This window comes from Osmerus eperlanus, chromosome 15, assembly GCF_963692335.1.
Source record: "Osmerus eperlanus chromosome 15, fOsmEpe2.1, whole genome shotgun sequence".
NCBI classification, from domain to species: Eukaryota; Metazoa; Chordata; class Actinopteri; order Osmeriformes; family Osmeridae; genus Osmerus; species Osmerus eperlanus.
In genome coordinates, this window is record NC_085032.1 from 6,616,945 (window position 1) to 6,630,467 (window position 13,523).

At 46.3% G+C, this 13,523-nt stretch overlaps 1 protein-coding gene across 1 annotated transcript; it reads left to right on the forward strand.

Moving 5' to 3' along the window:
- Positions 1-559: 559 nt before the first annotated feature.
- olfm3a (olfactomedin 3a) lies at positions 560-11,999 on the forward strand. Its single transcript, XM_062480266.1, has 6 exons — positions 560-902; positions 6,118-6,261; positions 7,621-7,776; positions 8,198-8,417; positions 9,406-9,512; positions 10,181-11,999. The coding sequence occupies exons 1-6, from the start codon at positions 834-836 to the stop codon at positions 10,856-10,858; spliced, it is 1,374 nt and encodes a 457-aa protein (XP_062336250.1). The 5' UTR covers positions 560-833; the 3' UTR covers positions 10,859-11,999.
- Positions 12,000-13,523: the final 1,524 nt, after the last annotated feature.

Here is a 13,523-nt window from a genome sequence, read left to right on the forward strand (position 1 = left end):
TCAATCGTGCCTGGACGAGTGAACAGTTGAATACACTGGGTAAGTGGAGGTGGGGGTATTGGCAGATGCGTGCGCGAGTTTCGCTCCCGTCGTCGGCGTAAATAAATCACCCTCGCTCTCCGCTCCAGAGGACAGCGACAGACGAACAACTTCACCTTTAGTGTTGTGAGAAATGAGCGTTAGCATTCACAGGTGTTTTGGATGAAACAAGTGTAGTTTACATCAGCCACATACAATCAGTTGTACCCTAGAGGCATTTGCAAATCAGATTTTGGCCATGTTGGACTCTTATAGTCTATATTCTGATACTTGTTGATGCGGTGTGTGGTCAACACTCCTCTGGGAGTAGATGTGTTTTTAGAGTATCCAGTCTCATGTTTCTACCCTACACTCATATCACCAAGCCTCAATAAACGCATTTGATTCTGTATCCACTCATTGTGTTTGTGTGTGTGTGTGTGTGCGTGTAGCTAGATTGGGTTCTGTGAGGGGAGTGGCAGGTCTTGGCACTGATCAACATCATGAAACGTTTTCCTCAAATAATCAAGACACACCAAATGATGTCATATCCGTTGTGCACCTCCCCTGCAGTCTAGATCTGTCTTCTTCCAGGCAGAAACTTTTTTTCTATGTCTGTTGTGTCCAAACAGCGGTGTTCTGTATTGTCTTCACGCAAGAGAGTCCCCGGAGCGGTGTAATGAATGTGGATCTATCACGCTTGTTCCTTTGGAGAGCTCTGAACGGCGGGCATATACCAGCAGCGACGCGGTGACGGTCCCGCAGTGAGACCTGCGCGTGAACAAGCTGAGAAGTGCAACTGGCTTTCCGACAGTATGCGGGTTTTGTTGACTGTCCTGTATCCCGTGCTTTCACTTATGATCTTCGGATTATATCCTTCAATGGTGAGTCCCGTCCGGTCAGATGAAGGCACGGCACGCGCCGCGTCCACAGGACTGCCTGCTAAACGCTGCCTTTACTTTTATTTACAAAGGTGCATGCGGGTTGATTTTGATTCACCTTAATTTCTTCAATAATAACTTAGCTTATGTTTTTTTTTTACAGAACAGAACATTTTGCCCCCTGTAATAACTAGCTATCCAAATAGAACCCATACGGATGTCGACGAGGGGAATGGGAGGTAAAAAGAGGCTAAGATCACATTTTTTAGTTGAAAGAAATGTGTGAGCCCTTTGTGTTCATTAATGGTTTGGTATATATTATCGATAGGGTATACAAAAATATTGGATACTTGATATGAATTTTACTCTTAATGAAATGTTTTTGTAAGACACTTTATCCGAGTTTGCTTTTGATTGTAGCTGCATGTGGGGGAAAAGGGCAGTGGACAGTGGACACAGGCAACTTGGTGGGTTCACTGCACTGAAACCCAAGTCCACACAAATATCAGAGCCAATTATGTCCAAATGTGCTTTTTTCCATTTCTAAAAAAACAGTGCATCCCTCTAAGATATCTCTAGCTTGTTGTTTACTGTTGTCTATTTTGTTAGGGAATTTGGGTGTTGAAGTAGGCTACTGCAGCCAGCCAACCCAAGTATCTGTCTGTGAATAATTTATTTTGTGTGAGACCCTATGATAATGACGAGGAAGCCTTTTCTTGTAATGTTGTGGCGTGAAACTTTGCTCATATGTTCCTTTAGCAATTTAAAACTGCCGCATACATTTCGGTCAAATCATCTTTTCTATTTACTGTGTTCACAAGGCTATTTCCTGGTCAGCGGTCAACGACAATAAATTGACATTGTGATTAACAATAGTTAACGCGTCTGCGGTAGTGTCATATATGATCAGATGGTCCGTGATGAAAAGGTTGGATGAGCGTCTCATCCTGCCCGGGCGCGCATACGTTCATGTGTGTGGCACGTGATGTGTGGGTCTATGTGGAGCTGTCCACTCGCTAGGTGCTGAAAACTAATTTAAACCAAAAGGGGGCGCACTTGTGTCCGAAGAGTGAATGCAAAAATGTTCGAGGACTGTGCGTGTAGTCGAATGTACACAAACCATTCGTCAAGAGTTGTTTTCCCTTTCTAATTCTCTGTAACAAGTCATGGTTTAACAGGACGTTTTTCAGCTCCAGTGCCTAATCTTCAAGCCGCCCAGGAAAATGTGATACCATCTATTTTGTGGCACAGTTTCCACAACAGGTACTTAAGTATTTCCCTGGGGAGAATCTCCAAGTGAATGAAATATACTGATATGGCTATTCCCACGTGGGAGTTTGCCAGGCAACTAATTGGGCCTGTTATGAGGCTGACACATTTTTTCATGATTAAAATGATGGTTGGGAACTGGTGTTTAGTGATTACAAATTGTATTATGCACCTGGAAGACATATCCATTGCTGTAGACTTAATGACTGATTAAAAAATATACTATCCATATGAAATACACAAGCAAAGCATGTCCATGTTCTGCTGTATGTTGGTCAGTGCTGTGTAAGTCTATGTGTTCATGACTTGTGTTTGTGTTGACCTATATGGTCAAAGAGATACTTTCTAACTCCTCGTTTCTTTCCGATAATTCTTAGCAAACTAATAACTTCTATTCTTGTTTTTGTTCCTTTTCTGTCTCTCTTTCTGCCTCTCTCTCTCTCTCTCTCTCTCTCTCTCTCTCTCTCTCTCTCTCTCTCTCTCTCTCTCTCTCTCGCTTTCTCTCTCTGTGAGTCAGCACTTAAGGGCAGTGGCTGTCTCTGATGACTCCACAGAATCAAAATGAAAGATGACAAGCCTGAGCGATGTCATCACAAAACAAAACAAACTACACACAGGCAGCATTGTAAAAAAGAAAAAAAAGAAAATGCCATTAGTGATCATATGTTCACAAACCATGTACCACTGGCAGGAGATTGATAATCCCACTCCACAAATTCCTTATTTAACTGCTTGGGGTTCCACACTCCGGTTCCCCTCTCCCCTTACCACATCAGAAGCTAAAGGAAGCGCGTATACAAAAAATACAGTCAAAACACATTATAATGCTGTGCTTAAAAAATATAAGTGGAAGATAGATTCTAGGTGATCTTAGTCTTAGTATCATAGAGTCTGTGTTCTGCTGTTAGCATGTCGACCCAAACATTCCAGTTCCAAAATCAAGGCCCTTTTGTGGTTGTCGCCCCCCAACCCTGCCACGGTACACAGCATTTTTCTGTTTGTCACGGTTAGACTCCCACGGGCTCCTCTGTGACTTCTGTATCAATGATCCCCACCATTTAAATGATGGCTGAGGCACTGACACCTCATATCACGGCGTAGATGGCTAAATTACTTGTCCTCCGGGTGATTATGAGACAACTAATGCAATTCGAAGAATGATTCCAGGCGCTGGGTACAGTTTACCGGGGGGGGCTTTCTAGATTCTTCCCCACTCCCTTCTTAATTACCGTGATTGTAGCTCGGAGGAGCGTTGACTTCCTCGCCAGACGTCTGTCACTGCAAAGCATTGTGGGAGTTGCGCCGAGAGGAGAACGAACTGAGTCGCTTCTGTCTTCGTTAGACCTCCTCCACATGTAATCGACCGGCCTGATCATGGATGTGTTCCTCCAATTAGTAGCTCGCTAACGATCGCCGCATGATCGGCGTCACGGCGACGTGAACAGGGAGAGCGTGAGCTTGATGGCGAGGGACGTCGTGATCTGGGGACGGTGTACTCCAAACCAGCCTGTTTGTGGAGGTAGACACAGAGGAGTCTGGCTCACTTAGGTGCCTCTAATCGGTATTCCGGTCGTGGCAGCACAAGTCATTCACTATGGCATGGAGCTCCCCAGTATCTTCGCTTAAAAAGATAGCGTTTGATCGCTCTCTCTCGGCTGTCTGTCCCCAGTGTGCGTGACAGAGGCGGGGTTTCGTTCGGCAGGAGAACATGCGGTGGTACACGCTTTTGGAGGAGAGAGGTGAGAGGTCTGGTGATGGGACGGGGTTCTGGTCACTCGGCAATGATCTCTTCCGGAATGATCCGTGCCGTCGTTTTCCTGCAGGGTCAGAGGAGTCCGCGCTGTGACGGGTTTTGAAGAAATGAATTTCTCTCCGGTTCTGTAGCCCGGGCCATTTCTCCCTGGCAATAACAACCGCCGTGTGCTTCTCCTCTGTCTCTCTCACCTGCTATCTCTCTCCAACCGTGCGGTTCCGACCGGCACTTATCTGTTGATGTGTCTGCCTCTCTTTGTGTCATGTTTACAATACAAACACGGGCAAACACAACTTTCCCGGTCCACACACATACACACACACCCACACACACAGACTCAATCAGATAGACACCCACATATTCACACACCCACACACAAACACTATCAGACAGACATCAACACACACACACACACAGACACAATCAGATAGACACCCGCCCACGTATACACACAATCAGACAGACACACACACACACCTACACACAAACACGATCAGTCACACTCTATTTCAAGCCACCCCTTTGTGTGTGCGCGGCCTTGACATTAGACGGGGGGGGGGGGGCTGTTGTTGGCATTTGTCACACCCCCATCCTGCAAGGCTACACACTGCTACATGCAGGTGACTGTTTGTCATGTTCAGACTCCCATGAACAACTGACTTCTGGATCCATTCAGTCAGGGACACGTACACACTCAAATTCGTATTGTTCTCCGTTAGAGCAGAGATGTTAACTCGTTTAAGGAGGGTGATCATCAATTCCAGTCCAGACATGTGCATTCCACTTCAGTCCCCTCTAATATCTCACCGCCTTTGTTTAGACAGTTTGATCGATGAACGCAAACGTGGAGCGACGTTCATGCAAACAGAGGAGTACACTGTTCCCTGGGCTTCTTTTTGATGTGAATTTAATCTTGTATCAAAAGGGCAGAAAATGAATGTTTCTGTTAGACTACCTCTCTTGGATGAAGCGCGCTGCGTTCATGTGTGTGCTTTTCGTACCTGTTGGGGTGTCTGTTCGTGTGCAGCGGTGCAGGCCTGTGTTGTGTGCAGGTGGGGGTGTCAGTGAACCACCTCAGATGTGATTGGTGGGTTCAGTGCAGAGCTCTACAGAGTCTGTTGTATGTTTGTTCGAGCAGAGACCAGAAATGTGAGTAACTATCTAAGTGAGTAACAGGACCTGCATAAAAGAACCCCCAATTAGTGGTTTGATTTGGCAAATGATTTGTGGAAAACTGGATATCAAAGCAAGGTCTTCATGATAATTAGATCATGTTTGTAATTTACTGCTGGTTAGACAAAACCGTTTTCTCCAGTGAAAAGCTCATACTTCAAGCTCCATAGTCTTTTTTCAGCCTTTGCGATTCGATGTTCCTATTTAAGTTAGACAGAAGAGAGCTGGCTGCATTGGCTTCACAGAGATGCATTCGAGAGTGTAGTCATTAATCATCCTCACAAAGGTGCTCCTCTGAAGCCAGCCTAGTGGACAATCACTGGTTCACTCTCTGCACAGAGAATGTGGACTGTGTATCTCTCTCTCTCTCCCTCTTCCTCTCTCTCTCCCTCTCCCTCTGTCTGTCTTTCTCCCCTTATCTCTGTCCCGGTCTCTCCCTCTTATTCTATCTATGTCACTCTTCCTGTCCTCCTCTCTCTGTGTGTCTCTCCCTCTCTCCTCCAGTGTTCATATGTCTCTCGGTCTCTTTCTTGTTTCCTCCCTATATTTTTTGTGTCTCTCTCTCCCCCCCTCTCTCCCTCCCTGTCTGGCTTGTTTCTTGTTGGCTAACTCTCTGTTTACAGTGTGTGTCTGCCTCTCTCGGTCTCCCTCTCTCTGTGGGAGATGAGACTTTATGAAAAAGATGGACAGGCTGGGGTGGATAGTTCAGCCTGAGATTGAGTCATTGTTGTCTGCCAAAGCAGTCAATGTACTGGAACTAGCAGCAGCAGACAGACACATCATACCACACCATATGGTCCAGTTTGTTTTGAGCAAACTCCAAAATGGAATGAGACCTCCCTGAACATTGGAGTTTTTGGAAAGTCTTAGACAAGCATCTTTTGTTGGAATAACCGTGTGTGTGTGTGTGTGTGTGTGTGTGTGTGTGTGTGTGTGTGTGTGTGTGTGTGTGTGTGCGTTTGTGCATGCGTGTGTGAATGTGCATGCGTGCGTGCATGTGTGTGTATGTGTGTGTCCCTGTAGACCATCGGGCCTAAGGAGGGCTGGCAGGTGTACAGCTCAGCGCAGGATGCAGATGGACGCTGTATCTGCACGGTCGTGGCTCCAGAACAGAGCCTGTGCTCCAGGGATGCCAAGAGCAGGCAGCTACGCCAGCTACTGGAGAAGGTAACACACTGACACACCTTGACACTCACACACACACACACTTACACACACACATACTGACACGCACCCATACACTTATACACACACACACACACTGTCACCCAGCCAAACACAATCACGCACACACAAACACAACCTTACATACTTCCACACGCACATACATACTCACATTATTCCTGCGATGCCTTCAGTTGTATCTTTGTATTATTTTTTTTATTGCATTTATTGTCTCGCTGTGCTTTTTAAAAATAATTCCACTTTACTGTCCTGTCTGCAGTGTTGAATGTATCTCTGTTTTTAAGCTCTTCGTGCAGAACAAATTCCCTTTGGGGCAATAAAGGTTTTTATTCATTCATTCATTCACACACACACATATACACGCACACCCACAAAGACTCACTCACACACACACACACACACACACACATACTGTACTGTACACATTTAAACTTGAAGAAGATATCTGGTGCATGATCTTTTCCAGGTAAACTGACCAGTTACACTTTAACAAAGTCGAATATAGTAGTCTAGGAAAGTTGAGGCAACATGTCTTCATATGCTAGACAAGTAAGTTCCCCTTCGTTCTTTTGGAGAGCAGTCTCACGAGCCCTACTTACCCGACGTCATGGAGCCGACCAGGTAAATAGCTATTTAGCATTAGCGTTGCTACCTGCATATAGGCTACCTACAGCTGGCAGCTGTGCTCCGTTTTGCTCCTAGATTCAGACCAAGCCCCGGGTAAATTGTAGAGCTAGCTAACTACTACAATTCTGCTGTGTGGGAATCGCAGGAGCTAACCAGTCGAAGGGCGTACAAAAATACAAGAGCACGCCCCACAATTTCCCCAGAAATTGTACCCTCTGTAGTTGAATATAGCTTCTGCTTTCACATCCAAAGTACATGACTTATTACACAGTTCTATGACAAGTCATTTCAGTGCCAAAGTTAGAGTGATTTAAGAAGCCATTAATACCTGTACTGATGACTAATAGCTTGGCTTTTAATCAAATACAGGGAGGCTAAGCTCTGCCTGTGTCGTTATGCAGATGTGTTGGGCACAGCTGCCTGACATAGTCTGTTAAACAAAGGAGAACCCCGAAGCCTGCTAATTTGGTTTCTCTCGTTGGAAACCCAATACTTGGAGAGGGATGAGAAAACAACAGATGTGCAGAGCGCCAGAAACTGCAAGATCATTTACCTCACATTTATCACACAGTGTTAGGTCCATATGTCAAAACTCTCAACGATTTGTCAACCCGCCAGCTGATAAATGCTGTGTAATATTGTCTTCTACCTCTGATGTTTGAAGGGGTTTGAGTTAGTTCAAGGCTGTTCTGAAGATTTGGGTTCTGTCTGCAGGTTCAGAACATGTCCCAGTCCATCGAGGTTCTGAACCTCCGCACCCAGAGGGACTTCCAGTACGTCATGAAGATGGAGAACCAGATGAAGGGGCTGAGGACCAAGTTCAGGCAGGTCGAAGACAGCAGGAAAGCCGTCCTGGCCCGTAACTTCCAGGTAGCCATGCAGGTGGACCACCCAACAATGCTCCACTTGTAGTACAGCACGTCCTCAGTCCTGAAGGCTGGAGACAGCCCTGTCAGAATCGAGCGTGTCTGTTGTTAACCATTCAACAGTTGAAACCCCCCCCCCCCCGTCCACCTCCACCTCGCACATCACAGAAGGTGGACGTAAATCTCCCCCTGGCCATCAATCTAATCCTGACCATCTTCTCCACCTCCCCTTCTCACCATCGCTCCCTCTCCCGTTTTCTCTCTCCCTCGCCCCCTTCCGCCCCCCCACACCCCTATCCCTCTCCCCCTACCCCACTCCATCCTCCCTCCTTCCAACCCTCCCACCCTTCTCACTCGCCACTTGCCCTCTCCCTCCCCCCCTTCCACCTCTCAAACCCCCCCCCCCCCCCCCCTCGCCCCTCCAGGAGATTAAGGAGAAGATGGACGAGCTGGTGCCTCTGATCCCCGTTCTGGAGCAGTACAAGACGGACGCGGCGCTCGTCTCCCAGTTCAAGGAGGAGATCCGCAACCTGTCGGCCGTGCTGACGGGCATCCAGGAGGAGGTGGGGGCGTACGACTACGACGAGCTCTTCCAGAGGGTCCTGCGGCTGGACAGCCGGCTCCGCAACTGCATGGGGAAGCTGAGTGAGTCCAGATGCTTCACTCTACCTCCCCCCCAGCCTGTCAGAACAGATAACCCTGCCCTGACTTGACTCCGGCCTGTCATGTGCTGCGTGGATAACCCTGGTTGACTTGAGCCTGTCGGGCTGTAACGATAACCCATCTTGACTCTACTGTAGTCCTATTGTACAGATAACCCTGGTTGACTTGAGCCTGACGGGCTGTAACGATAACCCTTCTTGACTCTACTGTAGTCCTATTGTACAGATAACCCTGGTTGACTTGAGCCTGACGGGCTGTAACGATAACCCTTCTTGACTCTACTGTAGTCCTATTGTACAGATAACCCTGGTTGACTTGAGCCTGACGTGCAGTAACGATAACCCTTCTTGACTTTACCGTAGTCCCATTTGGACAGATAACCCTGATTGATGCTACTATAGCTTGTTGTGTGCTGTGCAGATATGAATGTGCTCCCTCTGGTTATGTTACAGGGAGTATGTGCTACTGTACAGTAAGTAAAGGCTTCCCAACGAGGGAGCCTACTCTTCGTGCGCCAATGAAAAACCCACACATCAAAAGCCACAGTTGATGGGACAATTCCGACTGTGCTTTGCATGTTTTAATGCCTAATGTACTCTTTGACTGAAAGTATTGAGATAATAACCTTGAAAACAGATGATAAGACTGCACTGGTGGGATGTCGCTGGTTACCTTGAACTAGAGGAGTCTGACTGGTAGGCCATGGAGTCAGTTTTAGACGAGACTGGACCATAACCATAACACCTCGGCATCGGTATTTAATGCAAAATGTCGCCCTACACGCATTACACGTGCCACTCAGAAGCAAGGCTTGAGAGGCAGAGTACAACAGACAGGGAGGAGAAGATGTTTGAGAAGCCCAGCATGCTCGTAGCAAGGGGGGCGCAGGCAGCAAATTGTCTTGAGAAATGCAGTTAGGCAAACAGGGGAGAAAACAGAATCTCTTATCACTGGTTTTCTTTATTAACAGCGTGTGGGAAATTAATGAAAATCACTGGACCCGTCACCATAAAGACATCTGGAACACGCTACGGAGCATGGATGACTGATCCACAGGCCTCTCCCAAAAACAACCGGGTGAGTGTGTGTGTGTGTGTGAGCAAGTGTGTGTTTGTGTGTATGTGGAGTACTGCACGTGTGTATGTGCATGTGTACATTGCGTACGTGATCTGATATGGGGTCAGTCTTGTCGTTTGGAAGTGTGGGTGTGTGCGTACGTGAATGCTCACATGTGCACGTGTGTGTGTGTGTGTGTGTGTGTGTGTGTATGTGTGTGTGCGTATGCTAACGTGTACTTATGGGTGCATGTGTGTGCAAACCTGTGCATGTGTATGGAGTATTGCATGCATGTATGTTTGTGTGTGTGTGTGTGTGTACATGTCTGCGTCCTTGTATATGCTCATGCCCATGTGTTTTTCTGTGTGGGCGTGTCCGGTTATCTTGCCATCGGACAAACATCTCTGCTGAGTTTTCCAAGTGGGGGGTATTTATTACAATTATTAAAGGTTGACATGACCAGTGTCATGGTATTGGTTTTCATAGAGCGCTTTCCAAGGTGGGGAAATCTAATTGCTTCTCTCTCGCCTTGTACAACGCGCCTTGATTTATGAGCCCTGGTAAATTCTCCTTTTATGCCGGACTTAAAAGCAACGACGCAGAGGACGACCTTTGCCTTAGCGTATGAGTATAAGCGGATGCGTGTCTGTGTATGTACGCATGTGCGTCCATCTCCCCTCCATCTGCAGGTCTGGTACATGGACAGCTACACCAACAACAGGATCGTGCGCGAGTACAAGACGATGGATGACTTTGTCTCCGGGGTGGTGTCTCGAACCTACAACCTGCCGTCCAAGTGGGACGGGACCAACCATGTGGTGTTCAACGGCTCGCTGTACTACAACAAGTACCAGAGCAACATCATCGTCCGGTACAACTTTGAGACGGGCCAGGTGTCGGCGCAGCGCGCCTTGGATCACGCAGGCTTCCACAACTCGTATCCGTACACGTGGGGCGGATACTCCGACATCGACGTCATGGCCGACGAGCTGGGCTTGTGGGTGGTGTATGCGACCAATCAGAACGCGGGGAATATCGTCATCTCCCAGATCGATCCCGAAACCCTGGAGGTGCTGAAGACCTGGAACACGGAATATTCCAAGCGCAACGCGGGGGAGTCTTTTATGATCTGCGGTACCCTCTACATAACTAACTCTCACGTCACCGGAGCCAAGGTCTACTACTCGTACTCCACGAAGACCTCGAGTTACGAGTACACTGATATCCCCTTCCACAACCAGTACTTTCACATCTCCATGCTGGACTACAACGCTCGAGAGAGGGCGCTCTACGCCTGGAACAACGGCCATCAGGTGCTTTTCAACGTCACTCTTTATCACGTCGTCAAAACCGATGACGACTCTTAGGCACTGGAGGATGGGGGACTTGACACGACAACCAAGCACTGTCGTTGGAGATTTAAAAAAAAAGGACCTCTCGCTCATGTTTTGTTTCCTATACGTCCTTGTGACATCTTTCAATGACCACGACTTAAAAATAAATTGCCTTCTTTTCGTTTCAAATGTTTTCGGAGGTGTATTCTGAGGGGGGGGGGCAGGAGTGAACCTAAGAAGGGGAGGTAGAGAAAGTATATATTAATTGGATGGAAAATTGTTATTCCATTTATATATATTTATACATATATTTTACTTTTCCATTGCTGCTAACATGACAAGGGAATGCCTTATTTACTATTTTGTTGTTTTAAAAGCCAAAGGTATACAAAAGCCTTGGTGCATGAATGTCTGTCATTTTTGTCTGTAATTCATGATGAAACAGCTGTGCTTTGGTTGAGAACATGTTTCCCTCAAAGTGTTGTCAATGACGTCTGTTTAAGAGTATTTCAATCTTCAGAGTGATATCTTCTCTATGTATTTGCTGCCATGTATCGCTGGTTTATTACCGAAAAATCCTTGTGGACATCATTTCAGAAAAAGTATGTAAAATATCAGAAACAAAACCAAACATTGTATGTCTTTATGTGAGAATTAAGTTCATATTTTTTATAAAAAATGTGACCCTAAAAGGCTGACTGTGGTTTTTCCCTCCTTCGGTTCATGTTCTTAGTTGTTTTTTCAGATTCACTTTGGATTTAATCATCCGAAATGTAATTGAAAAAAAATCGAGCTCAAAATCATGCATCACACCCACACAGACTCAGTAACTCTGCGCCCAAATGAAAATGGCCTGGATGATGGAGAAAGATCACAAGGACACATTTCTGAATGATGAAGATGATGATGATGATCGAAGATTGGAGCAATTGGAATTCTCCGGCAGCAGTTGTACATTTCCCCCATCTGAAGGGTTGAGTACCGTCCTTTGGCATTTCAATCAGGTTGTGGTGAGGGTGGAATGATTCGACGGGCTCGCGGCAATCTGCTCCCCGCCTCACGCCCAGCCATCACATCCCGCAAACTCTCTTTTTGCGTCACCTGATGGGGACTCTCTAATGCATATCAATGCATGTCTTTATTGTTTGAATGCATCAACGGAAAAACACAGATGTGCATGTGCACTTCCCAGCGGCCTCCTCAGACCCCATTTGGCTTCTATGCCCCCCTGGCAGGACGTCACACAAGCCCCCCCCTCCCTGTTCCATCCCCCTCTCCTTTACCGGTTTAAGGAACAAAACCAGTAAACGGCCTCTTCACCGTCATAAATCCTTACTGATTTTCTCTCAGGTCCCAAAACGTCAAGTGTTGCCTTGTGTGACCCCCCCCCCCCCTTCCCCCTCCCCCCTCAGACCCCTGCCACCCCTTGAACAAAGAAAGAAAGAAATCTCATCAGCAAAGGCTGTATTAAATCAGAAATAACTCTTCCAGGAAACTTAATTAGCATTGATTTTCCCACAATTTTCACCCTCTCTGCCTACACACTGCTGGCTGTCTGGTTTGGTTAAAGGAGAGCGATTGCTTGCGGCGTAACCTCCAACACTGTCTGTCTGCTTTCGTCTCTGCTCTCCACACATCCAGATACTTCCTGGCAACTTAGACAGCTGATACAGGTGTCATATGAAGAGGAAATATTGATTCAGGCTGGATTTAGAGAGAGAAAGAGAGATTCATTTCATGACACTCCACTGCCATGCACAGTTGGGACGCTACATAGTTGTGGAAAAACGAATATGTTTTCAAAACAGACTTTTTTTGTTGTTACTTAGTGATTCCCTTTCACCATTTGTGACATACATTCCAGTAGAAGCCAAGTTAAGCTGGTATTGTTTTATTGTTAGAAAGCTAATCCTTGTTATTGCCATGGTCCAGGATTTAAAAAGTGTTCTTTCAACACACATTGTAGACAGGTCCTATTGTGGCTAGCATGGAATGAAGTTTGAGGGGAATATCAGTCTTGATTTATCTTTTCGTTATTTCCCCTGGTTTTAGAGGTGCCTTTGAAGTCAGAGTTCAATCTTATCTCAGCTGTATTAAAAGTTACTGCGATGAAAAACACATTTTGTCCACTTGTGGCTACGAGTATCTAGTATCTGTCACAGACATACCATCTTCATGATTCACCTTGATAAAACATCGCATTCCGAAGAAGCTGAAGTTCCTACCAAACTTAAATCCACCCCAAAAACCTCCAGATAGCATATGTGATAGTTCTTTCATCAAAGAGCTATGTGGATTATTTAACTGTATTAGATGCACACAGTCAATTGCTTTAGGGCCTCTGGTTGTTTAGCAGTTCAATCTAAAGTGAGAGAACCACAGTAAATTTTTGGTGCTTTCGTGAGAGTGTTATCTTCTTGAGGCGAAGAAGAGGATATACTGTACTCAACACCTGGCGAGAGAAAAAGATTCTCTTTAATGACAAACTCCCACTCCCTGAGAGAGAAGCAAAATGAAGCAACGGAGAGTAGGATCCAGGGTTTCTGTGATAAAGACTAATCCTATTTTGAATCTCTCTCCTCATCCCCAAAGCCCTAATGTAATACACACTTTATTACTGGAGTATCCAGCTCTGCCAGCCTCACAATCTGTCTTTGAAAACCACCAACAGAGAGTGCAAATCCTTAATTTCTTTTTG